We start from the raw sequence: 26,505 nt of genomic DNA, 5'->3' as shown, positions 1-26,505 counted from the left end.
TGGGTTACCTCATGAATCAAGGAACAGGGACGGAAAATGGAACACAGTACATAGTCATAGTGGTAATCCCTTCGGGCGACAACCAGGCCGTCCTGTGAAGGTTGATAGACGAGGGTAGCTTAATTGTACAAGTAATACCCAGCTTGCCCTTGTCACTGCGCCTCGTGAATTTGGATGACCCGGCCGTTAGATCTGGTCGTTTCAAGGGGGGATCGTAGGGAAACTCAAGGTCTCGCACAGAAGGAATCGATCCATGTTTAGACATGGCAAGGACCAAGACCTGTGAGGAACAGCATACATGGAGGGGGGCCCGAGTGCCTTGATGCATAAGTATGCAAAGAAAAAGGAAAACGATCGGAAAGATTGCCTTTTGTTTCATGAACTTGCACGACAAATAAAACCAAATCCTGGTGGCAACCCTTGATGATGGATGATACACCCCGACAATTACGACCACCGTAAGTAAACAAACCTATTCAAGAAACAACAATCCATTTGCCCCAACAGTCAGTCGATCACTCAAGCTCAGATTCCATCCAAGACACAAACAAAAACAAAAAAAATACGTTCGACATGCATGCATGCATGGCCGAAGAAGATGATGCCAAGCATCATAATCCCCACCCCGGCCGAGAGTCAAAAAAAAAAAAACAGAAAAAAAAAAGAAAGCGATCCACCCAGGGGTCGAACCTGGAACCTCCTGATTCGTAGTCAGACGCTCTGCCATTGAGCCAGCGGACCTTGTTTGATTGGCTGATATTAGGTAGCTTAAATCATATAATTATAAAGGTATGCAAAGCGTACTTACCGTAAACTGCCGTTACTGCGATGTAGGCTCGGAGCTGCTCGGAGCTGCTCGGTAGGGTATCCGACCGTCGCGGGGGGATAGTAACGAACAAAATGAAAAATCGTTTTGATAATCAACAACGCATACGCAATGTGTGGAGTCGCTCCCCTAATAAGTGTTTAGCAAACGAACTAAGTCAATCGAATTAGGTACTCATAATATCGGCCGTTTAAAGTTTCGGGTGTCCACGGCGTGCTGATTTTGTAGCTAATTGGAACTAAAAATGAAGAAATAACCATCAGATCAAGATGGTGATATGTTGTTTGTAACCTGGATTGTTGAAGGGGTTTTGATCCTAACAGATGCGGTGAAATGCTACCTGTCTTTTGTCCTCTGGATATCCTGCTTCAGTGAGTCGTCGTTTGTCGCCGTTATCCGTTGCACGCCCTTCCTTTCATCCATCACCTGGGTATTCTCCAGTGTCCAGCAGTCATGTCGTCGGCCACAGTTGACGCAGACGGTTGAAGGAAGCTACTTTACTTTACCTTTATCGACCTCGGCTGACTGACTTTGCGCAATACTATCAAGTGCACGACAAACCAAGAGCCCTGAGGTATATCTTAAAGATTGACAATAGCATAAAATCCGTGGACATTTATCTGATTTGGCGCTGGAGTGAGCTCATTTCCGCGCCGTGGATTTAGCAGAGAAGGAACTCTATTGAAGCTCTTTACTCGTCTGTTTGCTCACCACTTTCTTCGTCCTTTCAAGGAATGGAGTCTTCCTCGGTGTACAAAAAACCAGGTCTACCCGATGGTTGACGATAGCGCAAAGTCCGGTGAACCCTCGCCCCTCCGCTCATTTCACCCCATCCAAACAGTCAACCCAAACGAGGAAGGAAGCCACGCCCCGACCGCCTTAATCTCAATCACCGATCATTCGTCGCAACTTGCTCCTTCCAAGGCATCAACTTGCTGACTTTGACAAGTCAGATGAATAGTGTAAGCTGCCAGAAGTTTCTGGGCTACTCTGTTGCTCCGTGGGAGGGTATAAGAACTCTCTTTCTTCCTGCTCTCGATAATCGTTCCCCTCTTCTCTTTTGCATCGACCTGCCTTCAAGCAAAGTGGAACCTTCGCGTCTTCGGGATTTTCTACTACAGCATCAGGATCAAGGAACCCGGCTCTACCAAGAAACGACCCTCACGATGTCTCCTTGGTACGCATTTCTTCTCCTGTCCCACTTTATACCATCGCCTCGGGTTCTCGACTCGCCTTCCTTCGTTTGTCGGAACAGACAGCTGACACTTCTCGTTTCTCAACAGCTCATGCACCTCTTGTAGCGGCTGCTCGGGTAACTGCTCCGGCTGCGGATGCAGCTCATGCTCTGTAAGTTACCTTTTTCTTGAGTTCTACTTTTCCCCGTCACTCTCCTGTCGCTCTCCGGTTCCTTCAAGACTGCTTCGCACATCCTGGAGCTGCTGCATGTCTTGGGGCCTTTGATTCCTTGAAGAACACAAACTAACCACTGGGCGTTTTGGTAGCACTAGACGCTCTGGTGCGGCAAGCATGTCTAGTTTGGCATGTCTTGCTCCAACGCACTCCCTCACTTCATCTTGTCGTATTTCAAATTCCACCATGGCACGATCAACCGTATTCGGCAGCAACAAGAAAGCTGAAGGGATGGGAGGTGTTGCTGGAGGACCAAGGCGTCGTGGGCGAATATGTGATCTTGAGAATGGAGACATACAAGATTACGGCGGGAGAGAAAAGACGCCGGTACGGTTCACTGACTGTTGATCGAGACCTGTCTTGCCATGGATGATCGGTTATGACTTGTCATCCGGCAGACGGGGGCTTGAAACAGGGACCAGTTTAAACCACACAATTGAACACCACCACTCACTCATCTTGCTGTCCAGACTTTGGCTTTTGTATCAGTTCCATTGAGACGTGACATTTGCTCTCCGACGAATCTATATACGGGTATTCAAGTACAATCGTAAAGAAGCAAGGCTCTACGTACCGAGGACCTCGCAAGCAACCTTTGATGTCCTCTGGATGACCATATGTAACCACATCAATTATATCATTACACATCATCAACAGTCTTCCCCTTCTGGTCCCTCGTCAACGGCCCATCTGCAATACCCCCCTGTATCCCCCTCGCCTCTTCCCTCTCCCTCACCTCCCGCTCCTCCCTCCTCCTTCTCGACCTCCTCTCCATATACGACAGGAAACCCGTCCAAATCGCCAGCGCAACACTCATCCCAATCATAGCCCACATCCCCCTCTCAAACCACGGCGCCATGTCCGCCCCGTAAAACACTATACTCCACCACGCATTCACAGCATTATTCCCCATATTCATCCCCGCCAGCACCACCCCTCTAAACACCGCCTCCTTCCCATCCCTCGTCATCGCGTCGTTTGCCCATGCGAAAAAGGTCGCTTGACAGGCGTAGACAGATCCAGACAGGTAGTACATCCCCATCACCACGGCCGTCGCTTTGCTTCCAGCTGGATCTCCAAAGTGTCCATGTTCTGCTGCGAGAATCAAAGAGGGGGTAAGGACCCCGATGATGCCGATGAAGTAACCCACCATGGACCGGTGGTGGGGGTACAAGTCCGTGATGAAGGCGAAGAAGAGGGTGGAGAGAATCCCGACGGCTGGAACGCCTGTTGGGTAGGTGTTTAGTTGGGATATGGTGTATCGTGGCGAGGGAGTGGGGACTGAAGGGGAAGAAGAGGGGGAAGGATTGGACGGGTGGGATTTCAAGTAGAGAGATAAGAGGGCGTTGGAGGAAAAGGACTCGGTTTCGCCTGCGAGGATCCAGAGGAAGATGAAGGAGGGGCAGTGGTAAGTGGAAAAAAGGGAGCGGAGGAAGGGGAGAGAAAAAGGGTGGGTTTTTGTGAGGGAGGATTCGGTTGCGTGTGTTGGTTGGGGGTTGTTGGATGTGGATGTGGTAGAGGGGTGGGTTGTTAGATGGTGATCGAGAGAAGAAGGTGATGGCTTTGGTTCGGGACGTGGTTGATTGTCGGGTTTCGAGCCGGATGTTTTAGGTCCGGACATGGAAGCGGACGGGACCGTCGAGGTGAAATCCGACTCAACAAGCGTATCCCCCGACGACCTCCCCACTTCCGGTTCACCCTGCTTCTCCATCCTCCTTATCGCCAACTCCCGTTCCTCCACACTCAAATACGGCGCCCTCGTCGTCTTGGGCGTATCGGGAAACAGACAAAACCCATATATCGCCACAGGCAACGTAATGATCCCATCAATAATGAACAACCACCTCCATCCACTCAACCCCCTCAATCCATCCAAACTCCCATGAATCCCACTCTGCACAAACCCACCAATCATCGTCCCTGCCAGTCCACTCGCAGTAAACACCCCGGACCGCTTCCCCAGCTCTTGCTCCGTGTACCAGCTTCCGAGGATATAATGCGTGCCGACAAAGGTCGTTGACTCGGCAACCCCCTGGAAAAATCGAATAGCCAGTATGTCGCCGGGGTGTCGAGCGGCGGCAGTGACCATGGTCAGACCGGCCCAGAGGACCATCATCCCGGGAAAAAAGATGCGCGGGGCGATGTAGTGGAGAGATAAGTTGGAGGGGATTTGGCCGAGGACGTAGCCGATGGTGAAGCACGTGTTGATTTGGTTGAGTTGGTTGCCGTGGAAGGAAAGGGATTCTTTCATGCCGGAGACGTAGGCGTTGGAGAGGGCAGTGCGGTCGAGGTAGTTGAGGAAGTAGGAGAGGCAGCAGAAGGTGAGGATGAAGAAGTCGATTTTGAGGAGGAGGCGGCGCTCGAGGGGGTTGGAAGAGGGGCCGCTGGAATGGAAGTAGGAGCGGAGGCGGGTGGTGAATCCCGTGGACCCGGGGGTGGGATGCCCGGGGGGTGGAGGTTTGGCCATTCCAGTCGTGTGTGTGGTCGGTAAGTCGGTGTGGGGGAAGTTACTAAAGCACCTCTAGGTAGGCCGATAAATGAGGGCGGTTGACGGTGGTGTAGACTAGGTCTGGCTCAATGGCGACTTATTCGACGTCCGGTTGATGTTGTGATGCTATCAGAAGAAGGGTATTGTCGTCGTGGTGAGGATGCCGATGTGAGATATCAGACAAAGAAGGGACGTCGGACGTCGTCTGGACCCTGCAGGTGTGATCAAACCGTGCCTCTGCCCGTCAAGCGTCAAGCGTCAACCTATGCCGTTGGTCGGGGCGGCGTCGGACTGCGTACAGCCAAATGTCCAATGATGAAATGATCGACGAAAGCGTGATGCGATCAATCCAATTCCATCAATCAGTGGTTGGGGTAGACAATGGCTTGTGTTTCTTCAAATTGATGTGCGCCAACCCAAAGGTGAAAGACCTCTGGGCGATGTCCTTTGCGCGACCTCCAGGTGGTACAAAGAATAGCTTAATGCTGAGCTTATTCACGACGGTCGACTTTCATGTTGTAGTACCTACTGCATTTGGATCGTGGTATGATGCCGATTGATGCTATTTAAATGTTGATATCGCTCACCGCCGCTATATGTACCTCTGGGTTTTCTTTTCTTTTGTCATCTGGAGGATGTTGTTCGCTAAGAAAAAAAAAAAAAAGAAATGTTAGATGAGGTATAGGTAGGTAGAGATAGGTGATCAAAACAAAAACATAAACAATATTTGGTAGGCATCCAGTCTTCTTTTGTTAGTCACACACCCACTCACGTTCGACAAAGTGACGTCGGGACGGCGGGAGGAGCACGGTCGCGGTTGTCGGTCGGCCTTTTCCTTTCAGAGTTTTGCGCCAAGCGCCGGGCGGTAAAAGCCGAGGCTACCATACCTTATCTACACTACAAGTACAGGGTGCCTTGACAACTGAAGTCGCGGGGTTGTAGTAAGGCGACGGAGATTGGGTAGGTAGCTACAGTCAGCCCCCTCCTACCAGATGCTTTGACATTTTGGTATTTTCGTCTGTATTGTAATGCTAGAGTCGGGCCTGTACCGGGCATCATTTGGAATTTTTATTGCAAGGAAGAACTCAATCGTCTGAAATGACTGATGATCGCAAAGAACATTGAATCGTAGTGTAAATTGTTAGTGTCAATGCCACCAATGGCATCAAGAACCCCGCTATCAAGCATGCTGCACGTCTAAATCCACCACCCTGTAGCGGGGGACCTTACCCCACTACATACGGCCCCGGCCCGGAGAACGGAAGGAATACTCCACTGAACAACGTCCCCGCCGCCGCCACATGTCAAATGCCATCAGAAATACCTACGTTCAATTATTTGATCATGATATGCAAACATGACAGCTTACAGCCATCGGTCATCATAACCCCCAGGCCATCTACTTCTACAAAGCAGCCTTCTTACACAACTTGCCCGTCTGCAGCGTCAACCACTTCTTCTGGCCCTGCACCTCCCACTCCTCCGACCCAACCGCCGTCGGCGCCCAAAACAGTCCCGTGGGATCAACCGCCTTCTTAATCTGCCTCAACCTCTCATAATTGCTTCCGAAATACGCCTCCCCGAATTCCGGCTCCATCACATCTCCCTCATTCAAGTACCCTCCAGGTCCATAACCCCTAAGTCTACCCATCCAATCCTCGGTAATCTTCCTGTTGATGGCCTCCACGCCAGCAGCATTGAGGCTGGCATTCCAAGAAGTGCCAAAGATACCGTACCACACCGTATCGCGCCAGTGCGAGTTGGTCGCGCTGTCAGGAGTCCCAGCGGGTGCTTTAGCCTGCATGTTATACTGAACAAGAGCCGACCCGTCCTCAACGACAGAGCGAACGGCCTTCATCATGCCCGTGAGCGTCTCCTCGTCTTCCCAGTTCTTGGCCGGGAAGAGGCGCGAGGCGGTGCGGACGGAGGTAGTACTCACCGCCTCGGGAGGATAGCTGGCGGTCCAAGCATCGTAGTAGTTATCATACTCGAAGAACTTGGGGGATCCGACGAAGCCGGCGTTGAATCCGATCTTGGTCCACTCATCAAGCAAAGGTTGGACGAGCGTCTTCAAGTCTGCTAGCTTCATCCCGGGAGCCCAGAAGGGATTCATCAGGAACGCGAACCCGTCAGTCAGAGGGGACGGGAAAACCAGCGAGTACCCATGCGTGCCGGCCTTGGCGTACTCCGGGAAGCGGCGCCAGTAGGCGTACATGCCCTCCCAGAAGACGTCGTTGGTCAGAGCCGAGGTATTTCCGGACACGACGGTGAAGGTCATACCTGAGACGTTGGTCTTGGGCCACACTTTGACGGTCATGCCGGTTACGACACCAAAGGTGGCACCGCCGCCGCCGCGGAGCGCCCAGAAGAGGTCGGGGTGGTGGGTTTCGTCGGCGGTGACGAAGCGGCCGTTGGGCAGGACGACGTCAATGGAGAGTACTTGGTCAGACCCAAGCCCGGCGATGGAGGTCATGGGGGAGTGGCCACCGCCGGCGGTGAAACCTCCTGCAACACCGACGGTGCGGCAATCGCCGCCGATGGCAGTGACGTCGTGTTTATTGGCAGCCTCGTAGAGCTCCTTGACCTCAATACCGGCGCCAATCGTAAAGGCGGGGCCAGAGTAGGAAGGAGTCTTGATGGACTTGATGTACTCCAGCTTCTTGAGGTTGTGCGTCCAGATTGACAGGGCACCGTAACCAGTGCTCTTACCGAGGAAATCATGGCCAGTGTTCTTGACTACCAACCTCAAGTTCAAGTTTCTAGCAAAGTTGATAGCGAGCTGGATTTGGGTGACATTGGTGGCCTTGACGGCATAAACGGGGAATCCGCCGAGCGTGCAGGTAGACGAGTTGCCGTTCTGGGGCATGCAAGTCTCGCCCTGGAACATGGGGAACATGATGGACGTGGGATCGGCGGTGTGCAGGTCGGAAGAAGTCCAGTTGGCCATGATGGTCTGGCATTTGGCGGCGTTGTAGACGCCCGAATTGGGGTAGCAGACGGCACCAATAGGCACGGTCTCGATGAGGGCGCCGCCGGTCAAGAGGTCAAAAACCAGCCAGATGGAACGGTTGGGCCAGAGAGGGTCACCCGGCGCGGTCTTGCAGCCAGAGCTGGCAAGAAAAGTGCGCTTCTGGACCTCGGTGGTGCCATCGTCCTCGGGGAAAGCAAAGAGGGTGATGTTGGAGAGGTTGTGGTCGCTAAGGTTGGCGATGACATCGTCGGTCAAGACAAAGGCCTCGGGAGCGTTTGAGTCGGCGACGGCTTTGCCGGCAGGGGCAACCGTCTTTTCGTTGGCCTCTAATTTGTGTTAGTGGTAGTCACCCGAAGGCGGAGACGTGGAAGACGCACCCAAAACAACACCCTCCTCAGTCTGGATAGTCTGGCCAGCAACAAGCTGGGAGAAAGGCAAGGCGGCGGCAGCTGCCAGAAACAGGGCCCGGCGGAGCGAAGGGACAGCCATGTTGGAGATGACTGATCAGAAAAAGACAAGGGAACTACTAATCAACATGGGAGATCATCACCATAAGTACTTTTTCCCGTCTCTCTTTCTCTGCCCTTCCCCTCTTGACATCCCGAGGCCGTGGTGGTCTCCAACTCTCGATGAATTAGCCCAAGCAAAGGTACCATATCCACTCTGCTCTAGCGTCGCATCCCATGCCGCTTTTGGTGTTGATACGGCATGATGGCAGTGGAACCTCATTCCCAGAGGTTGAATACATCCCGCATCACTTGTGTCGACGAGGGTAACATTTTGCGGCTGCTTGGTTCAAGTCTCGGTATCCGGCCGCGCCGTGTATATGCCACTCGGCTATACCCCTGCAAAGCAGGTGTTGAGCCAATATGCCGCCGTCGAGTGGTTTGCCGAGTAGCGAGAGCGAAAGAGTGCGAATGTGTGTTATTGTGGCATGGGTCGTGCCGTCGAAGGAGGCAAGTGTGGTTGTAGGCTACGGGCCGGGAAGTTATTGCCGAGTGGAACCGACGAAAGAGGTTGGACTTTTGAGAGACGGACGGATGCCGAAAGCAAAATTCCATGATTGATGTCTGTTCGTATCCTCGGTTCGCTGCTGCTGCAGGGGTCGTGCGGCTGGGGATGGAAAGATTCTCTGGGGGTTCTGGAGAAGTTCTGGAGCCACTAACACGCAGCCGAATGTAACGGTGTTGCAGTCGCCCCAGTCCAAGTCTTGCCAGACCGTGGCGATCATGTTCCTTTCCTCCTTTTCCCCCTTCCAACATGCATATCTTGGGCACTAACGATGCAGGTACTTTTGACTCGGGGGGGCTGTCGACGAATCGCATCATCCGAACAATGGCCCCGCCGGTCTCTTCTCAGTCGACAGAGGCCACGAGGAACTCGGAATCTGCAGCCATTTCTGGCGTCGTCTTGCATTCACTTCCACTTGTCGTCCCTTGTCTGCTTCTCGCCTGTTGGTCGAAAACTGTTCGGCTCGCCAAGTTCTCGAAAAGGAAATCTTTCCATACATATGGATCCATACGACGGAACGAGGAGCTGGATCAGGAACCGGATGTCAAGTCCGTCCACCTTAGCCAAGCTCTAGCTCGGATGCCATTATTTACAATGGGCGACAACTCCATTGGCAGTTTCTGAACTGATTGTTAGGTGACGTCGGGAAAACGGCAACATGGAATCACCTTTCCCATCTGCCGGACTCCACACTTGGGATATGCATACCTACTTACCTTCTAGAATCAGTAGTTAAAAATCCGCCCGGCTTCGCACTGTAATCTCGTTAACAGAGTTGAAATGCAACGAAAGGGAAACGTCGGATGCCGTTTGGTTCCAGCCACGCAAAATGTTGGTTCGTTCTTTGGAGAAGAATACAACCAATCATTCTACATATCGACATGTGGGAGAGAAGATGAGTATGGGTGGAAAAGGAAGTCGGCACATACCTACACTTTTCTTTGCTTCGCTTCCGGATCCCGGTTGCCGTTCCCAGGATTGGCCGAACTGGACTTGGACGACTCGGTTGACAAGAAGCGAATCAGGCAGAAATGTTAAAGGTGAAGGAGGTGGGGTGGCTTCGTTGAGAGTTGTGATTTTCGATGATGGCTAAGTTGTTGTACCAAGTTCCTTCGCCCGGCAGTCAACAACACCAAGCGAGGCGAGCAAGATCGAACTGCGGGTGGTTGGATGCAGGTGCTACGGTGGCCGTACCTGCGCATGGCAGTAGGTGATGGTTCGAAAGGCGGCCCGCTCCGAAGGCAGGTACGACCTGAAAGGAAATGGGGTGCGTCTCCCAACTTCAACCACGAGGAAGGAACCAACTCATGGACACTGAAGAAATGACCGAGTCGAACAGACCTTACTTGCCCTTGCTATTGACCAATACACTGCGTCAAGAGTTGGATGGCACCAAAGGCACACCTCTCTATCGAAAAACGGGAGGCTCATATGGCTAGTGGCCGAGGTGGGGGAGATTATCCCATGACTCAGCCGGTTGCCGTTCTATTCACAAGTGAGGCTGGTATTGTTTGCGTGAGGTTAACCCACTAGTGGTCCAGGTCCTTCTCTTCTTGCCTTTCCTGGCTTGGGCAGCAGAGACTGTTTTCTCGTTTCGTCGAGGAAAGAAGGGGGCATCGATGCTACCTGGAGAAATGACGGTTTTTTTTTTGGCAGGTATGTGGAAAGAGGCAGTATGGAGAGGATATGCCGTGGATGTGCCAAGTGTCGTTCTTTCCTCCTCTTCTTCTTAGTCTGTGTTGCGAGCGCGCGGGGTGTATCACCAATTTTGCATGCGGACCAGGGACTAAGGTAGGTACTTGGGTTGGGTCCGACTGCGCAGGCCACTCGGACACTTCCAGGTTGACTTCGCGTTGGAGACTGAGAAAAACATGTCCCAGAACACCAAATACACCCAACTACGACCGAGGGCAAAAAAAAAAAAAAGACAAAAAAAAAAAAAAAAGAAAGAAAAACAGCCGATGACAATCAACGACCGACGCCCACGGCTCATCCGACTACCATGAGTAACGCCATAAATACGGACTTCTTTTCCATTGCCAGAAGGCCATCGAGTCCGATCAAGTTGACCAAGGAATCAGCTCCACGGTTCAAACTCTCCTCGAAAAACCTCCAGAAAAACACCATACCGAAGCCACTCGAGCCTCTGTCATTACTGGAAAGCGTTGAGTACGATAATCGATCCAAACGCCACCCACCTCATCCTGTCCGAATCTCCGTCGCGAAGAAGAACACCAACAAGGAACAAGGACAGATCATCAAGATTGCGACGGCGCACATTCCTCGCCTTACGTCTGTCGGCGAACACTTCTGATGTGACCCCCAGAAGGGATTACAGATGTTAAAGAGTACGACACCAAGGAGCACCGCGAACGCTAGCAGACACTCGAAAGCGGAAGCCATCGCACTGCTTCCAAGACACCACGAACGAGAGACCACCAACCAGATAAGCATGACCACGAGGAGACAACTCACAAGCATCCATTCCTATCCTCGACATTGATGCGCAATGTCCCGAACGATACACCAGCTGTTGGTGCCAACCAGGTCTCGACCGCAAAGACCTCGATGAACATTTACCGAACCCATATCGTGTCATGTCCACAAAAACAACATCGAAACATATCTTCAGGGATGAACACCATATTGACAAGATCGTTGACGACGGGAGATCTCTGACCCTTGTCGGGATCGACCGTTGCACTGTCCGATGACGATGGCTGACAAAATGAGGAGAAATCCCTCCTCATGGGCTGAGCTATGGATCCCTTCAAATCATGTGTTTGCGGTATTTGCAGATCAGAGATAACCAAACTCCGGTTTGTTTACACGCTATCGAGAGTTCACTGGTGCCGCATAGGGCGCATCCGAGACCCTGGTTTCACGATTATCTTGATCATGCTTTGCGAAACTCAAAAGATAACGTGCAGAGCAGGGACAAGCACCCGAACCGAACCCTCAATATGCACCTCAGATGGATCTCCATGGACCCCATGTGAGAGACAATCCAACAAAAATAGGCCTGTCGGCTTCTCACCTGACATCACAACGCCAAACATTGTTGAGATAATGAGCAGCAAGCGATTAAGAGCATGCATTAGCCCGGCTGCTGGTAGACGACAATGCTGACGATCACGGGTTGGCGCGGGGAAACACTGCACGTAGTCTCCGTACTCGCCGTAGTCTACTGCACGCCAATGAAGCTGCGTCGTGCGGCATTGGGCGTCGGCACGGTCTGATTGGTGGATGCGGCACCCTGCTTGTTGACGTTGTGTTGGCACCCCGCAGTCGAATCATCCCACTTGGGGCTGACTGGCCGCCCAGGTCTGAGGGGATATCGAGGCATCACGGCATTCCGACGCCTTGTTTGGCTTGGATCCCGGTCTGGGTAGGGCGTCAACCGACCAAAACGCGCGACGACGCAAGCGCGGCATTGTTGGGTATCGACGCAGTGCGTCCATATCGGAGCTGTCAGGGATGGCATGCCATGTTTCCGAAGAACCGATCCCGTGGGTTGACTGGTTATCATTTGGTGTGATTCGGACTGGAGACAGCGCAGCGCATGCGGCTGGCCATCGACTTCGGCGCAAACATTGAGGAAGATGACTGGGAAAGGGCATGATCTGGAGGAGTGGTCGATAAAACTCGAGACGAGCCTCGCTCCCCATCTCCTCGCTTTCTGTCTGGCTTTCTTTTCTTCTTCAGTCCCCACCTCCAGCATCACCAAGGCCTGCTTCCTTTTTGCTGGGTACCAGACCCTACTGCATCTTCTTTCTTCATCTTGAGGAGCTAGTCCTCTTCTGTCACTTTGCTGGCCAACACTTCCACCGGAAATCAGATACCCCGTTTCACCATCAGCATGGCGAGCACAGTTCGCCCCCGGGGTCACCAGCATGACCTGAAGGCTTCTGGAAAGCTTTCGAACGGCATGACGCAGGACAGTCAGGATGGCTTTGAGATTTCGTATGTTTTGCTCCTTTTCAGTTCATCAAGACCATATCATGCTAACTCCCATGTCAACCAGACCCTTCACAACCTCTCTTGTAGCCCTCCAGTTCTCAACGGGCGCTCCTCTCCTCGTTCACCGCGCCTTTCTTGAACAGCATTCCCTCCTTGCTCTTCTCTGCATCACCAACTCCGTCGCCTCCCCTATTACCTCCCCCGCTTTGAGTCCTTCCCAAGGTCCCAGATCCCTCTCCAGAACCGCTTCATACTTCTCCTCTCAGCAACCCAACTCTGCATCCAATCCTCTATCTCCAGGTGCCTCGGGATACGTCATCAACTTTGCCGACATTTCCCCCCAGGCCGGCCATGTCTTGGTCCAATATCTGTACTCACCAGACAAATACCACACCCTCCGGTATACTGGATGGCCGGTGATCCCGGAACGCCAACTGACTGTGAGCCGCTTTCAGACGGCAGTAGAGGTGTATGGAGCAGCGAAAAAGTATGAACTCCGCGGGTTGGAGCAACTGGCCAAGAAGGAGATGCTCGAGTTGGGAGGGCGATTGGATGCTTTTACTGTTATTGGGGTTTTGGAACAACAACCGACTGACAGCGAGGACAAATGGCTGGACGAGTTCGTCAAGGGCTGGGCGAGAAAGGCATTTCAAGACCCTGGAAGGGTGTTGAGGGCTCAGGAGGAGGATGAAACACAGGGACAACAGGAAACGCCACAGGGGATGGCTTTGGCTAGGAAGTTCATGAGGGGCTTGTTGGAGGTTTATGAGGAGATGAACTCCACCAAGAAACACGATACCAACGAGCCAGCAGACGACTTCGCGACAGCAGCGACAACACAAGTCGAAAGTCTCGGCCTCGAAGAACCCCTTCCCCAGCCAGCCGAAGTCGAAATCACAAAGGAGACATTCTCCATTGCCACCGAGACGAAGCACGTCGACTTCAACGACAACTCTACTGCCCCTGCCACTGCTACGCCCGTCCAGCAACACGAGCACACCATCTACCGACCAGTCACCCCTCCTCCTCGATTTGAGTCTCCCCGACACGAGTTCCACGAACAAGACCAAGTCAAGGAGCTCGAAGCGGACCAGTGGGTGTCCCCTGCCACCTCTCCTTCGTTGGAAGCCGCGCTCGGGTTGCAGCCAGCTGAATACAATGAACTACCTACCGACGGAGCTGTAGAACTCTCTCCCAAATTCTCTCACGATTTCTCCATTGAGCGGGATTCGCACCACGAGCCGGACAGGGAATCGATACTGGAGCCGGAGCCGGAGGTAGAAGAGCCAGTCATGATTCCATTGGATGCGGTTGTTGATGATGATATCTCGGAAGAGAAGGCGGAGGGAAAACAAGAGCACGAGCAGGACACGCCAGTGGCACATGAGCAGAAGGAGGTGGAACGCCACGAACAGCCACATGTTGAGCACATCGAGCACAGTGAGCCGGAGATCGCACACAAGCAGGAAACAGAATACAAAGAGTTGGAGTTGCAGCTTGAGCATAACGAACCTGAGATCAAGGAGCCGGAGGCAGAAACCAAAGAGGAGGAAGCATTCAGCACACCCATGGAGACCTTGCGAACACCCATGGAGGGCCTCGTCTACACCTCCGCGCAAAAGGAGCTCGAACGTCCAGTCACTCCCCAACCACGGGAGAGCGTCCAGACACCACCAGAAGGCCTTCGTACCCCCCAGAACGGTCTCAACTCTGAGTCCTTCGCCGAAGATTCCCCTGCCTCCGTAACCGCCAGCCCCAGCAGCCCCAGCAAGAGCCGCAAGAAGAACCTCAAAAGGAAGGCCAAGTTGGCCGAAGCCAAAAAGCGAGCATCGGCAACTCTTTCGCCCGTCATGTCCGTCGCCTCTTCGGACGCAACTCCCTTCGAGATCCCCGCCCGAGATATTGCGTCACCCGAGCCTCTCTCGCTTGAGGCATCCAAGGACAAACCTGCAAAAGGTATTTGGAACTGGACACCGTCTTATGATGAAGGCAAGGATTGGAACAAGTCATTGACATTTTCCACTTCAGAGGGAAATAAGGGGCAATTGGGTAGTACGGGAGTTCTGGGGGCACCTGTTGAGATCATTTCCGGAGGAGTTGATTTGCCTGAGGCTACGATAAAGAACACTGCGTTTGAAGACGAGCTTACACGAGAGTCTGATCAGGCACATCAGGGGCCTTACGATTCTGAGACTCCAAAGTCTCAGATGTCAGCGTTTGACCAGGCTAAGCGAGTGCTCAAGAGCATGAAGGAGCGACCGCAGACTCCCGTTCAACCGGTGAGTGAGGGACACACACCAGGGGAGCAGGCTCCCATTGATGAGCTTACCACCAGCCCCAAGTCCCCCAAGAAGAAGCGCAAGGCAAGGAAGAAGACTATCAATCCCGCTGAAGAGTCCACAGCTCTAGTCCAGGCAGGGTCTACAACTCAGGCGGCGGAAACGCCAGCCGAAACACCCCAGGAAACACCCCAAGAAACGGCAACCCAGCCGGTTCTCTCACGCCCAGGTCCCGCAAAGCCAACGAAGAAGAAGACGAACAGAGACCGCAAAGACTCCAAACTCTCCCCCGAGCCTACCGAAATCCTCGCACCCCCGACTTCCAGCCCTTCCAGCCCGGATATCCGCTCCTCTCTGCAATCACCACCACAATCCCCGCCACAACCGGCTTACAAGATCTTTTGGCCCTGGGGTTCCAGCAAGCAGGCAAACCAGCCCAAGGACGAGCCGTTGAGCTTGGATCAGGCACTCGCTCCTGCCCCGAAGTCCGAGCAGAAGAAGCCTGAGCCTGAAACGACCCCGGAGCCATTGGCGCTTGAGGGCCAATCGGATGCGCCCACAGAGCCCGCCAGCTCGCCCAAGAAAAAGAAGACCACAAAGAGGAAGAAGAGCAGCTCAAAGATCGCTAGTGGTGGTGGTGCTTCTGTCGTGGAACCAGAGCCTGAGACCCAACCGCAACCGCGGGAAAGTGAGGCTGCACCAGAGACTGCCGCTGCCCAAGCGCGGCCCGAAGTTACACAGCAGGACGAGCCCAAGGATGACAAGGACAACACCAACACCGAGGACATGGCCCAAGTCGCCCAACCGGGACGGGATGAGATGCAACCCGAAGTCCAACCAGTGGTGGAGCACCACGCAGTTCAACCGACGATCGAGGAACAACAATCTGAGGCCCAACCGGAACCGACCGTTGTCGACCAAGACCAGCTATCCTACGACCTTGTGCCGCCCATTGAGATCCAGACACACATTATCAGCCCTACTGGTGCCATCATTGACACCCTTCCCACCATCCCAGAGGACATCACCCCATCAGCTTCGACTATCAACTTTGCCAACCCAAGCCTGACGGACTCCGTGACAGATACCCTTTCCAACTCGGTAGCGTTTACAGCTGTGGAGTATCAGAACTCTACGGCTACGCTACCGCTGCCGGTTGATGTGGGTGCTGTTGGAGGAGTCCATGAGCTCGCTGCCGACCGGCCGATTGAGGCCCATGCCACGACTGTTGGTAAAGCTCCAGGAGCAGATGAGGTTGAACTTGTTGGTGAGGAGCCTGAGACTCCGGGAGGAGGTGCACTGCTTGTTGATGCCCATGATGTGGTGTCCAAGCCGGTTGAACCTGTCTCCGAGTCCCAGTCCAAGCCATCCAAGATTCCACTTCCCTCTGCCAAGGCAGATGACACGCCCCCAGGACAACAGACTCCCTCTGAAGGTGGTTGGGGATCATGGCTAGGAGTACGGAAGAACAAGAAGAAGGCTGCTGACAAGGACAAGACCGCCGACAAGGACAAGAGCAAGAAGGATGACGTCAAGAAGACCTTGACATCCAAGGCCAGCAAGGCTAGTATCAAGGGTCTCTCCACAGCGACATCAGGTCCGAGCGCCGAACCGCTCCCTCCCGCCATTTCCACTTCCGCCGTCCAGCCCAACCCCGAGGCAGCCCAGTCCAAGACACAGTTGACCTCTACTGAACCAACCACCGAGTCTCAGTCTCCCGCCGTCGCCGCCACCGCCGCTGAACCGGATCAGCTGACCCAACGAGCTCTCAACTCGGTCAAATCCGATCCCGAACTCCGACCGTCTACTTCCTCGTCAACTACCACCAACGACGCTGCCATTCAAGCTCTGAGCCAGAGCCAGACAAGCACTGGCAAGTCTGGTGGATGGGGATTCCCGCTTGGTAAGAAGAGGAGGAACACGAGTGCTGCTCATGGACCTGCCCCGCCGGTAGTCGCTGCAGCAACACCTGCTGCGGCTGCAGTACCAAAGGCCATTCCCGAAGCGGTGACGTCGACTGTTGGCGGACCAGAGATTGCGGGAAGTCAGGGAAGCGGTAGTGGTAATGGAAACTGGAGTGCCACTGGCTGGTTGTTTCCAGGGGTGGGAGGGAAGGATGGAAAGGACGGCAAGGAGACACATGGTAATGGTGATGGTGCCGGGAAAGGGGGTGATGCTTCTGGGGATGACGATGGGAAGGTAAACGGTGATGGTGAACAGGTTGATGTCAAGGGTGTCAGTGAAGAAGAGCAAGACAAGCAGGTTGCGGACAATGCAATCGAGGTTGGAGCTAAGGACGAAGACGGCATGGACAAAGCGAACAACAGCACCGAAAGGGTCAAGGAAGCCATCACCAACGAAGCTTCCGTCATTGCTTCCGCCGCTGATGAAGCCCTGGACAAGGCGTTGAACGCGGTCAGCTCCGTCACCAGCTCCATCAAGGACGCGGTCAACAACGCCGTGAGCACCGGTAGCGACACCGTCACCGATCCTTCCACCCTACCCGCCGAACCCGCCGAACCTACCGAGCCCGCCTCTACCGAAGTAGCCTCCGAGCAACCACCCGCGGTTCCTCCTACTGCCGTCACAAAACCCGTCTCAGCTTCGGGACCATTCATCACCACCACCTCCAACACGATTCCAGGTGAAGGCGCAGAGCAGTTTTTTCTTGACCAGCAGCCTGATGGTAGTAACACACAAGTACAGACCCCATCCGCGCCTATCGAGAGTCCTGGAGATGGGAGTAATCCCGACGCCCAGATCACCAATGTTTCCATTCTCCCCGCTCTCAGCACGCAGCCCTCTCTCGCCGCATTCCCCGCTGCTTCCGCTGCCGATGGAAATGCAAATGCAAATGGGGCGAAAGGGGAGTCAAAAGGGAAGACGGATGTTTCGGTTGCAACTATTGCGGAAGTTCAGGGAGAGACTCAGGAACCGTCGCCGGCTGAGACACCGGATGCTGGGAAGGGACTCTGGTCAGGAGGGAAGGGAGACGGAAAGGATGGAGGGAAGGATGGGGCAAAGGGACAGGAGCAGCAGGCACCATCAAAGCCAAAGGCCAAGACTCGAAGCGATTCGTGGAGTCTTTGGGGGATGTCGGGGAGGAGCAAGAGGAATAGTGTGAGCAGTTCCTAGGGGGCGGGTCTCGTGGTGGAATGGACTTGATGATGGGGTTGAGGGGAGCAATTCTTTGATCGTGTTTCTTTGGTTTGTTTGATTGGGATTTGGGTCAAGTCATGGGTCGGATATCGGACATTGCACTCTTCGTTTCTTTTGTCGCATGCGGGCGGCCTTTTGCTTTTGGTTACTTCTTCCTTTTCTCTCTTTTTCCTGTTCTATCTCTCTAGCGCGCTTCATGCATTTCCTGTTTTTTTTTTTTCGGTCCTCATCTTCCTTACTTGCGTTGTCAGATCAAGATGCACACCAGGAGTTACGAGCTATGACATCTCCTTTTTTCCAGTTCTCTAGCAGCTCAGTCCAGGTACCTAGGATACGGTAGCACATAACGTTGAACAAACTTCTTTCTTAACCCATCGCAAGCTTTTCTTTCCAAAGTACTTGAGATGCTTTGAGAACGCATCTATCTGCGTTGTTGTAGTCTTAGAACTCATAACCAATACCGGTATCTTCAGCAGACGTAATGACTGACTATGATATCTATCTCCTCATTCTCGAGATTAGTCGCATACCTAAGGAGGAGATATGCAGACACCATGCATGGGATGGGGATACCAGATGTCTGAGTAGGTACCTATCCTTCTTCTCCTTCTTCTTCCTTTAACGGAGGATAGGGTAACTAAAATGCCATCTTCCCACGCCACCACGAAGAACATCGACTAAAGGCCCGCATAACTTGTGTGTGGTAGGTAGAGCGGATCACTAGGTAGCACCTACCTGCCTTACCTTCGCTGTCCTATATCTAGAGGTACCTACCTACCTACCTACCTACAAGTACCTATGGAGAGCCGAAGCGCAGGCATCTCGTCTGCCGTCTGCCGTGTAGTGCCCCATATCGGGCCATATGGTACGTACTACCTAGGGATTCAATTCAATTCCCTTCCCTTTCTTGTTATGGCAGAGGCTAGAAGGTAGTATAGAAGCTAGAAGCTAGAAGCTAGAAGCAGTACCTACCGGCCGGCTGGCTGCTGTAGTACATGTACATACCGCGCTGCGCTATCAGTTAGTCTAGTTACCCACTGCACGCTCCTCGCTCCTTGCCCGCCGCGCATCGGTTGATCTGTCGGTCGGTTGATCTGTCGGTCGGTTGGTCGGTCGGTCGGTCGTTCGTTGCGCACTCGGCAATAGGTAACAAACAGGGTAGGGCAGGGCAGGGCAGGGCAGGGTGGCAGAGTGTTGTTCATAGCAGTCGAAAGTGTTCTGGTTAGGTAGGTGTTTCTAGGTACCTCACTCAGTGTGATGAGATCCCATCTAGGTACACAACCGGCCGGCTGGTGCTGCGCTGTACTCTGCCTGTACTAGTGTAAGGTACCTAGATGGCAGTAGACTCTTGAAGGAACCTAGGTAAGTATGTAGAGGTACACTCGTTACGGATGAACTCACGGTCTATGGTCCTGTGGTTAGTTGGTTATAGACTTGCCGGGGATTTATTTCGAATACAGCTTCCGCCAAGTACGGACGGGCTGGGCCCAATCCGATCCGGTCTGGATGGAGATGCCACCGCCACGGAGTGCGGACGGATCGGGCGGATTGGCTTCCAGAGGAAACTGCTAAGGGTTGTGGCTGAGATGCCAGAAAAAAAAAAAAGAGAGAGAGAGAGAAGAGAAAGAAAGAGGGAGAGATGCTTGAGTGAGAAAAAAAAAAAAAAAGAAAAGAAAACAATAATAACCAGCACATGCGATGAATTCACGTTTCACGCTTTCATGCAAAGGATGCAATGTAAACAAGTTGAAGATATCTCATGAATTAGATTCCATACATCCCAAAACCCGCTTGCCTTAGTATCAGTAGCTAAATCGATCGGTAAGAACTAGAGTACAAACATACATCATATGAAAACCTGGTAGGTAGGTACCTAGGTAGGTGGATTCGCCTCAATTACAACCTTCAATCCAAAATCATCCAGAACAAAAAAAGAAAAAGAAACGAAAAAGCCACACCGAGTCCAAAAACACCAAAGTAGATCCCACCAACCAACCAACCAACCATCCAACACGTCGTCATATCCGAGAAAAAAAAACGGTAACAAAAAGTAAAAACATCGTTGACAAAATTCTTCATGAGTAAGATGCAAAAGCAGGGTATATCACCGCCTCCCCTCATCGCCCCAACACCCGCCGCGAGTAAGCATGTAATGACAAAGAAGATAATGAAGAAGAAGAAAAGCCCAGTAGCAGTAGTACAACAGAAAGGAAGAAAAAAAAAGCGCCCATTGTAATCTGCTTGCCTGCTTGGTTGCTTGGTTGCTTGGTTGCTTGCTTGCTTCCCGTTATGCGCCTTGCGCCTTGGGACATGCAGTAGTCTGTCGCTATGCAGTGCAGAAGGCAGATTGCTTGCGACGGCACCGAGCGCATGCCATGCATGTCACACACCCAACCCACGGGGGACATGCATCGCACACCCACTTCGAAAACGTAGAAAGAATGCCGAAATCCATGACCGATAGTGCACCTCGGTATTCGGATAGATAAGCGACATTTTGCTGGCTTGGATTCGGTGCCACCATAATAATGGTAGAATCGTCCGCTTGAACCCCGTCAGTTCCATCATTTGCATTCCTTCTTCTTGATAGCAATGCGAAGGCGAGGGTGATCGGCAATGGAGGATGCAAAATGGCCTCGGGATGACCCCGAGAGGTCTTGGCCTCCGAAAAGGGTGAGTTGAGTCGCACCGTGATTGGTGGGTGCCACCAGCCAGCTGGTCATTTCCCACTCCACTCCCAGAATGCCGTATCAGAGGAAGGAAACACTCCGCGTGGGACTGGTACTTGAGGCAGCCAACAATCGTGCGATTGAACATGGCAAGATGCGATTACCAGACCCTTAAGATCGCCTCCGGTGGGTTGTAGACGGGGTATTTGATATCAAGATTTATACGTCGTTTGAAGCAAAGCTTGCGATGGAGGTTGCTTCGTATTATCATTGCCCGCTGCAACCCCACTGCAAGGCCGCTGTGCAAATGACTCACGAGGGGGCGACCGCTAGCTTCTGCTCGCCGAGAGAATGCCCAAAGATGCCTGTTGCACTTGGCTTCTTGATCGCTAGGCAGAAAAGGCTATCATGTCGGATTACCGCTTTAGGCGCGGTGTACATCCGCATAGGCTCCGCCACCATAAACCTGGCTATGGGTATGGCTGGTTTGTGCGGCGCCATAGCTATCCGTCACACCATAGCTGGAATCCCATGCGCGGGGCCCTTGTGATACCGACACCCCGGACTGTACGTAATTGCCGTGGGCATGATGCGAATGGGGGCTATGCTGTGTTGAACTTGTCATACCATACGGCGATGAAAGGCTTTGTGTGGATCCCCTATTGTCATACACGCCCGAAAGGGTCGAGATGCGGAGGCCGGGTACCGACATGGGGGAGCTGGTTTGTCGTGATGGCGACATGGGCCTGCCCGAAGTCCCGTACGGCGTCCATGAGGAGGCACCGCCAAGAGGCCGTGGACTTGCCAGTGAGTCGGCGAGATGGTGACTGGCACCCATGTAGCCCGTTGAAGACTGATCGGTAGACGAGACTGTGCTCGGTGTGGGTGGCAGGCCGTACAGGGGACCAGTTGCAGATGGTGCGGCGGGAATGCTGAGGGCCGATGGCGAAGTGCTGTACTTGGAGATGATCTTCTTCAACGCCTGATCCAAGATCTTCCACGCAAACACCTTGATATCCTTCTCAATATTTCTCGGCTTGGGGTTACCGAACTGCATGATGACCTTGAAGAACTCCTCGCTGTCGGGCTTTTGTTTGCTGACCGTCAAGGGGCGGAATCCTTCGAGGTTCCTTCGGATTCGGTTCCTCTCCTCCACCGAGAATCGATTTGGCGCCGCAACTAGTTGCTCAAGCAAATGGATGGTATCCACCGATGTGACATAGCACTCCTGCTTCTCAGCCCACCAGATGCAGCTAATGCAAATGGCGCCTGAAGGCCTCTCCGTCACGTTGACGGGCTTGAATCTGGTGGTGAGAACGGCACCGTGTTGTGACTTGTCGAATATGACGATCCTTCGCTTGTTCTCAAACTCTTCCTGGGTCCAGTTCTCCGCCATGGACCCAAGGTCACCGACAATGTTGAGCGTGGCCTTGTTCTGATACAAGGGGTATCCGTATCCATTGCCGCCATGTCCACCAGAGCCCCCTTGCTGAGGAATCGTGCTTGTTCTTGTGAGGGTCGGTGCGCTAGATGACGAGCTGATACTCGACAAACTGGTGCGGGTCAATCCTGTGTGGGAAGTATGAGGAATGGTGGTTGCCGGGCTTCGGATCGACTCCATATGTCCTCCAAATCCCCATCCTGAACCATGCGGTGAGCGCAGAACTGGCCCTGTCCGGGAGTAATGCTCAGAGAAGGACCCGCTTCGGTAAGCCCCAAGCATGCTGTTGGTGTTGTGGCCGTAGGTCTGTGCTTGTGTGGGCGAGACGCCAGGAGGGAAACCATACGTTGTTGTAGCCGAATCCCCCTCAAGCCCATGGTGTGTTGGTGGGCTTGCTCGGTGGGAGGGTGATCGATCTTTCGGGCTACCCAGGTCAGGCGGGCTCCCGGCACCGGAACCTCCAATACTACCAACTCCACCCTGACCATCGCTGTAGGAGAACATGCCGGCGTTTGGTACCCGCGCAATTTCGCTGCCGTTGGCGGTCTCAACAAGCAAAGACAGGGGCACGTTGCCGAGCGATGGGCAGCCTGTTGACAGAAATTCAGGCGCATCGGCCGTGACAACGTAGATGCAGGAGCCGTTCGCATCTGGAGATCCTCGCTGAACATGCGCTGGGCATCTTTGAGAGCCAAAGCTGATGGAGACGTAGGGTGTTGATGCTGCCATGGTCCCGGAAAGGATATCGTATTGACTGGAGACTCTGAGAGCGACCTTTGTGCCGTACGTTCCAGTGCCGGGATGGCAAGAGAGGACCGTGATGTTGGAGCTCGTCTGAGGTAGGTATTGACCTGTTACGGCGTTATTGGCCGCAAAGGCAAGCTGGTTAATGGAGGCGGCATTTTCGGTCTGTTGTGAAGCAAATGGCTGTGACGCGTACGGCGGGTATGTGGACTCTGCATACCCTACAAGCAAACATGGCCGGATTAGCACTTGTACAGGATATGGGCAGTAGTATAGATGGTAGGTACACACCTTGCAGGTGAGTCTTGTAGGCAGCCATGGGCAGAAGACCATTCGGGGAATTCCCGTCGAGGTCCCCACCGTTACGTGCTGCTGCTTCTTCCTCTAGCCGAATCGTCAGTGTCTCCGGAGAGTCGATTTGCTCGTCGACTATTATGGTCCGTTGCGGATGATAGCCGGGCTGTGTCAAAGTGAGAACATGTGTTAGCCTCGAGTCTCAGGCCGAGGTGCGGGTGGCGGCGCTGTCGGTCACGTATTGACTCTAGGCTGACTTACCTCGTACACCTTGTATACAGGCTGTTGGAACTTGAGGGACGACATTCAAACTGATTTGAGATGACTGTAGTTTGTGATGGGTATTTTTTTCGCGGAGCCGCGTAGAGATGTGATGAGTTTGCGATAGATGCTAGCGGTGGAGAGGCAATCAGCACTGGTGTTAGGACCCAAGAGGAGGAAAGAGGAGGAATGGAATGACACTGATAAAAGGGAGACCGAGATGGTGAGAACGTACACGAAAGTCTCTAGCACTTTATTTGCTGGCTGTTGGACTGGCGGATGATGAGCCGTTGCCGTCGGAAGCGCTACCTTGGTACGTTGAATTGTTGAAGCTTGGGGTGAGATTTGATTTGATGCAGCTATCCCGAACCTGTTCGCATAACTGGCGTGTCAGAGCGGCGAGAAAGAGGGAGAGCAAGAGAAGCAAACGAGAGAGCGTGTGGATAATGAATGGTATTCAAGACAGCGACGAGACACTTGGTTTCTCCTGGGTTTAAGAAGCTTTGCGTGTCTTTGGGGGAGGTGTTATGTGTAGAAAAGGGATCGGGGGAACGGACCATCAAAACCGTTCATTGCTGGGCAAGTATATAGGAATGAAGAGTCAGGGCCAGGAATGGAGGATGTCTGAGATCTAAGAAGGGGAATATGACGGCAAGTCGCACATCACCCGTCCGGCTCGTCTCCACTCCGTATGGGGAGGCTACCTTGTCCCTGTCTGTAGATACAAGTGGGTATGTATCTCGATGTTGGATGCGTGCTATCTCCGGCCTGGGTGCAGCAGCTGTGCTTTCACCTTGTCAAGCCGGCAGATGACGACGTCGGAAGGCCAGGTAGATCAGAGTGGAGAGGGAGTGGAAAAGCGGGTAGACAGGGGGGGGCGGGTCGGAACTCAAACTGGTCCGGCCGTTTAATTCAAGATTGTTGTTATGTTGTTGTCTTTGGAGGGGGACATGCCAATCATGCAAGGGTAATTGGATATCGGGGAGATCACCACCGCTGGGCGGGGTGTAAGGTCAACGTACCCAGTGACCTCGCTCTTCTGGTCCAGTTCAGTGACAAGTGTGACTGGTGACGGGGGAAAACGAGGTTGGCTCAACTAGCCCGGAAATATGCAAATGCTAGGGGTTACGGACAAAAGGCTCGTTCATATACCAAGTCAGTTGGAAAAAAAAAAAAAAAAACCGCAACATGACCATAAATTCAATAAAATATGATAAAAAAAATCACAAGAAAAAAGGCATGCAAAAGAAGCACTGCAAAAAAAATCAAAAGCAAAAATGTAACAGAGTGGGCAAATGTGAGGGCAAGGATCCCTCCAAGCGCAAAAGCCAGGGGACAAGACTGGAATGGGGAAGCTGACCTGAATGAGGAAGACTAGCGCCGTGTAAGTGGACGTGAACACCCAAGGCGAGGGGGGTGAATGTAGCCACGAACTAGGGGCAGGGGGGGTCTCGAAAGACGGGCCAGCAGCAGGGGGTCGCTGAACAGGGATGGAGGGATGGATGGGTTCTGTGTAAGCGGAGCGGAAGGGCTGGGCTTGGGCGCGCAGGGATGGGTTAGATGGGTCTGCGAGGCGTATTAGCCAGAGCCATCATTGGACATTGCTGCTGATGGGGAACGAACCGGGGAGCTATGGTAGGTGTCGATCTGCGTAGGCCCAATCCCAGATCAGCTGCTGATGCTGCTGCAGCGGTGATTTCAACCCTGTGATCCCAGGTCTTGTGTACTTGCAATCTGCCGCCTCGCTACCAAGATAGGACCGAGATCTCGCTCGATGATGGTGATGCGCCGTCCAAGGGAGATGCGCAAATGATTCTCTGCCAAATTCTGGTGCTTTTTTCCGGGACCCGCCGCTTCGCACCACCGACCAATACGGCCTTGAGCGCTCCGAGCGAGCGAGTAGACTGTACACGATCTGATGAGCGCTGCCAAGAAGGATGTGCTCCGTCTGCTGTCCAGCTGGGAAGGGTGCGCGCCGACGACTTTGCGAGAAGAAGAGGGCAGCTTGAGGCAGCCTGTAGGCCTGAATGGTCAGCGAGCATTCCACTGCCATCCGTCCAAAGCGATTGGGTGTGCTAGAAGGTCGACAGAAGGGGATCATCGGGAATCCCACGGAGCTGCAACTGCGCCGTGGGAGGCACAAAGATCATGCCTCCCCCGTACATGCTGCAAAGGGGGGTTACATGCTAGGGTTCATGCCATCAACTCATGGCAGAAACGGTGGTTGCTTCCATCCAGAGACAGATTTGCCGGTACTTGACCCGCCTCCCCCCCGTCTGTCTGCCAAAAACGAAAATTATTACGCAGTAGCTTCTGTTCCGTGACTCGGGATACTGGAATTTGGGTCCTATCCGAGCCCCATCTGCTGCTGCTGCTGCTGCTGCTGCTGTCATCTCGAAAGCACACAAGCGCGCGTGTAATTCCTAGCGCATGGACTTGGCCGCTAAAGGATCGCGCCAAAAGCCCATGCAAATATGCGCCAAAATCCCACGGCGTCTGGCCCGTGGTGTTGGGATGCAGCAACGCAACTGCGCAGCGGATGGGCAATAGTGTGTGTGTGGAATGGGGCATGACCGGGAAAAGGAACGTACCGGCTGGCTTTGGATTGTCGATGTTGTTGCCAAGTTTTTTTCGCCCTCAAGTTTGCAAAAGACGTTATCCTTGCCACCTAGCAGTAGCTCTATGTCTTGTCGGTGCTTAGTTACTGGCAGGCGACACACATTGTCTGCGCAGGACTTGTTTGTACGGGGGGTACAGGACGAATCGCAATCCACAGGTGGCTGCCTTGCCGGAGTCGAGATTCACCTGAAGAGCGGGGGTACTGTCGTCTCTTCGCCTGCTCTCAGCACGCGAAGACGTTTGGTCTCGAAAGGGTGTATGTGGCAGATGTCGGGCAGTTGGGCCAAAGAGCGTGGTGGCAGTCTGGCAGAGGACCGTGTGGGTGTGATTTTTAGACACAATAGCCGAGACAAGACAGAGGATGATATCTAGC

General features: G+C 53.3%; 6 protein-coding genes across 6 annotated transcripts; 2 read left to right on the top strand and 4 right to left on the bottom strand.

Moving 5' to 3' along the window:
* Window positions 1-2,690: 2,690 nt before the first annotated feature.
* Window positions 2,691-4,703, bottom strand: NEUTE1DRAFT_120634 (uncharacterized protein; the record flags this gene model as incomplete). The annotated part of the gene is made up of 3 exons (XM_009850640.1): window positions 2,691-2,760; window positions 3,016-3,463; window positions 3,935-4,703. 3 exons carry the CDS (start codon window positions 4,701-4,703, stop codon window positions 2,691-2,693), a joined length of 1,287 nt encoding a protein of 428 aa, XP_009848942.1.
* Window positions 4,704-6,037: 1,334 nt separating this feature from the next.
* On the bottom strand, window positions 6,038-8,184 carry NEUTE1DRAFT_120633 (uncharacterized protein; the record flags this gene model as incomplete). The annotated part of the gene is made up of 2 exons (XM_009850639.1): window positions 6,038-8,021; window positions 8,073-8,184. The coding sequence occupies 2 exons, from the start codon at window positions 8,182-8,184 to the stop codon at window positions 6,130-6,132; spliced, it is 2,004 nt and encodes a 667-aa protein (XP_009848941.1).
* A 2,524-nt stretch (window positions 8,185-10,708) lies between these two features.
* On the top strand, window positions 10,709-11,020 carry NEUTE1DRAFT_135696 (uncharacterized protein; the record flags this gene model as incomplete). Its single annotated transcript, XM_009850638.1, has 1 exon — window positions 10,709-11,020. One exon carries the CDS (start codon window positions 10,709-10,711, stop codon window positions 11,018-11,020), a length of 312 nt encoding a protein of 103 aa, XP_009848940.1.
* Window positions 11,021-12,565: 1,545 nt separating this feature from the next.
* Window positions 12,566-18,334, top strand: NEUTE1DRAFT_77984 (uncharacterized protein; the record flags this gene model as incomplete). The annotated part of the gene is made up of 3 exons (XM_009850637.1): window positions 12,566-12,669; window positions 12,731-14,042; window positions 14,082-18,334. 3 exons carry the CDS (start codon window positions 12,566-12,568, stop codon window positions 18,078-18,080), a joined length of 5,415 nt encoding a protein of 1,804 aa, XP_009848939.1.
* Window positions 18,335-21,197: 2,863 nt separating this feature from the next.
* NEUTE1DRAFT_120630 (uncharacterized protein) lies at window positions 21,198-23,558 on the bottom strand (the record flags this gene model as incomplete). Its single annotated transcript, XM_009850636.1, has 3 exons — window positions 21,198-23,065; window positions 23,250-23,418; window positions 23,514-23,558. The coding sequence occupies 3 exons, from the start codon at window positions 23,556-23,558 to the stop codon at window positions 21,198-21,200; spliced, it is 2,082 nt and encodes a 693-aa protein (XP_009848938.1).
* Window positions 23,559-24,420: 862 nt separating this feature from the next.
* On the bottom strand, window positions 24,421-25,678 carry NEUTE1DRAFT_135693 (uncharacterized protein; the record flags this gene model as incomplete). The annotated part of the gene is made up of 4 exons (XM_009850635.1): window positions 24,421-24,552; window positions 24,874-25,079; window positions 25,241-25,528; window positions 25,627-25,678. The coding sequence occupies 4 exons, from the start codon at window positions 25,676-25,678 to the stop codon at window positions 24,421-24,423; spliced, it is 678 nt and encodes a 225-aa protein (XP_009848937.1).
* Window positions 25,679-26,505: the final 827 nt, after the last annotated feature.

This window comes from Neurospora tetrasperma, assembly GCF_000213175.1.
Source record: "Neurospora tetrasperma FGSC 2508 unplaced genomic scaffold NEUTE1scaffold_2, whole genome shotgun sequence".
Classification (NCBI taxonomy): Eukaryota; Fungi; Ascomycota; class Sordariomycetes; order Sordariales; family Sordariaceae; genus Neurospora; species Neurospora tetrasperma.
Note: the sequence above shows the minus strand (reverse complement) of the source record. Positions and strands in the feature narration are given on the sequence as shown.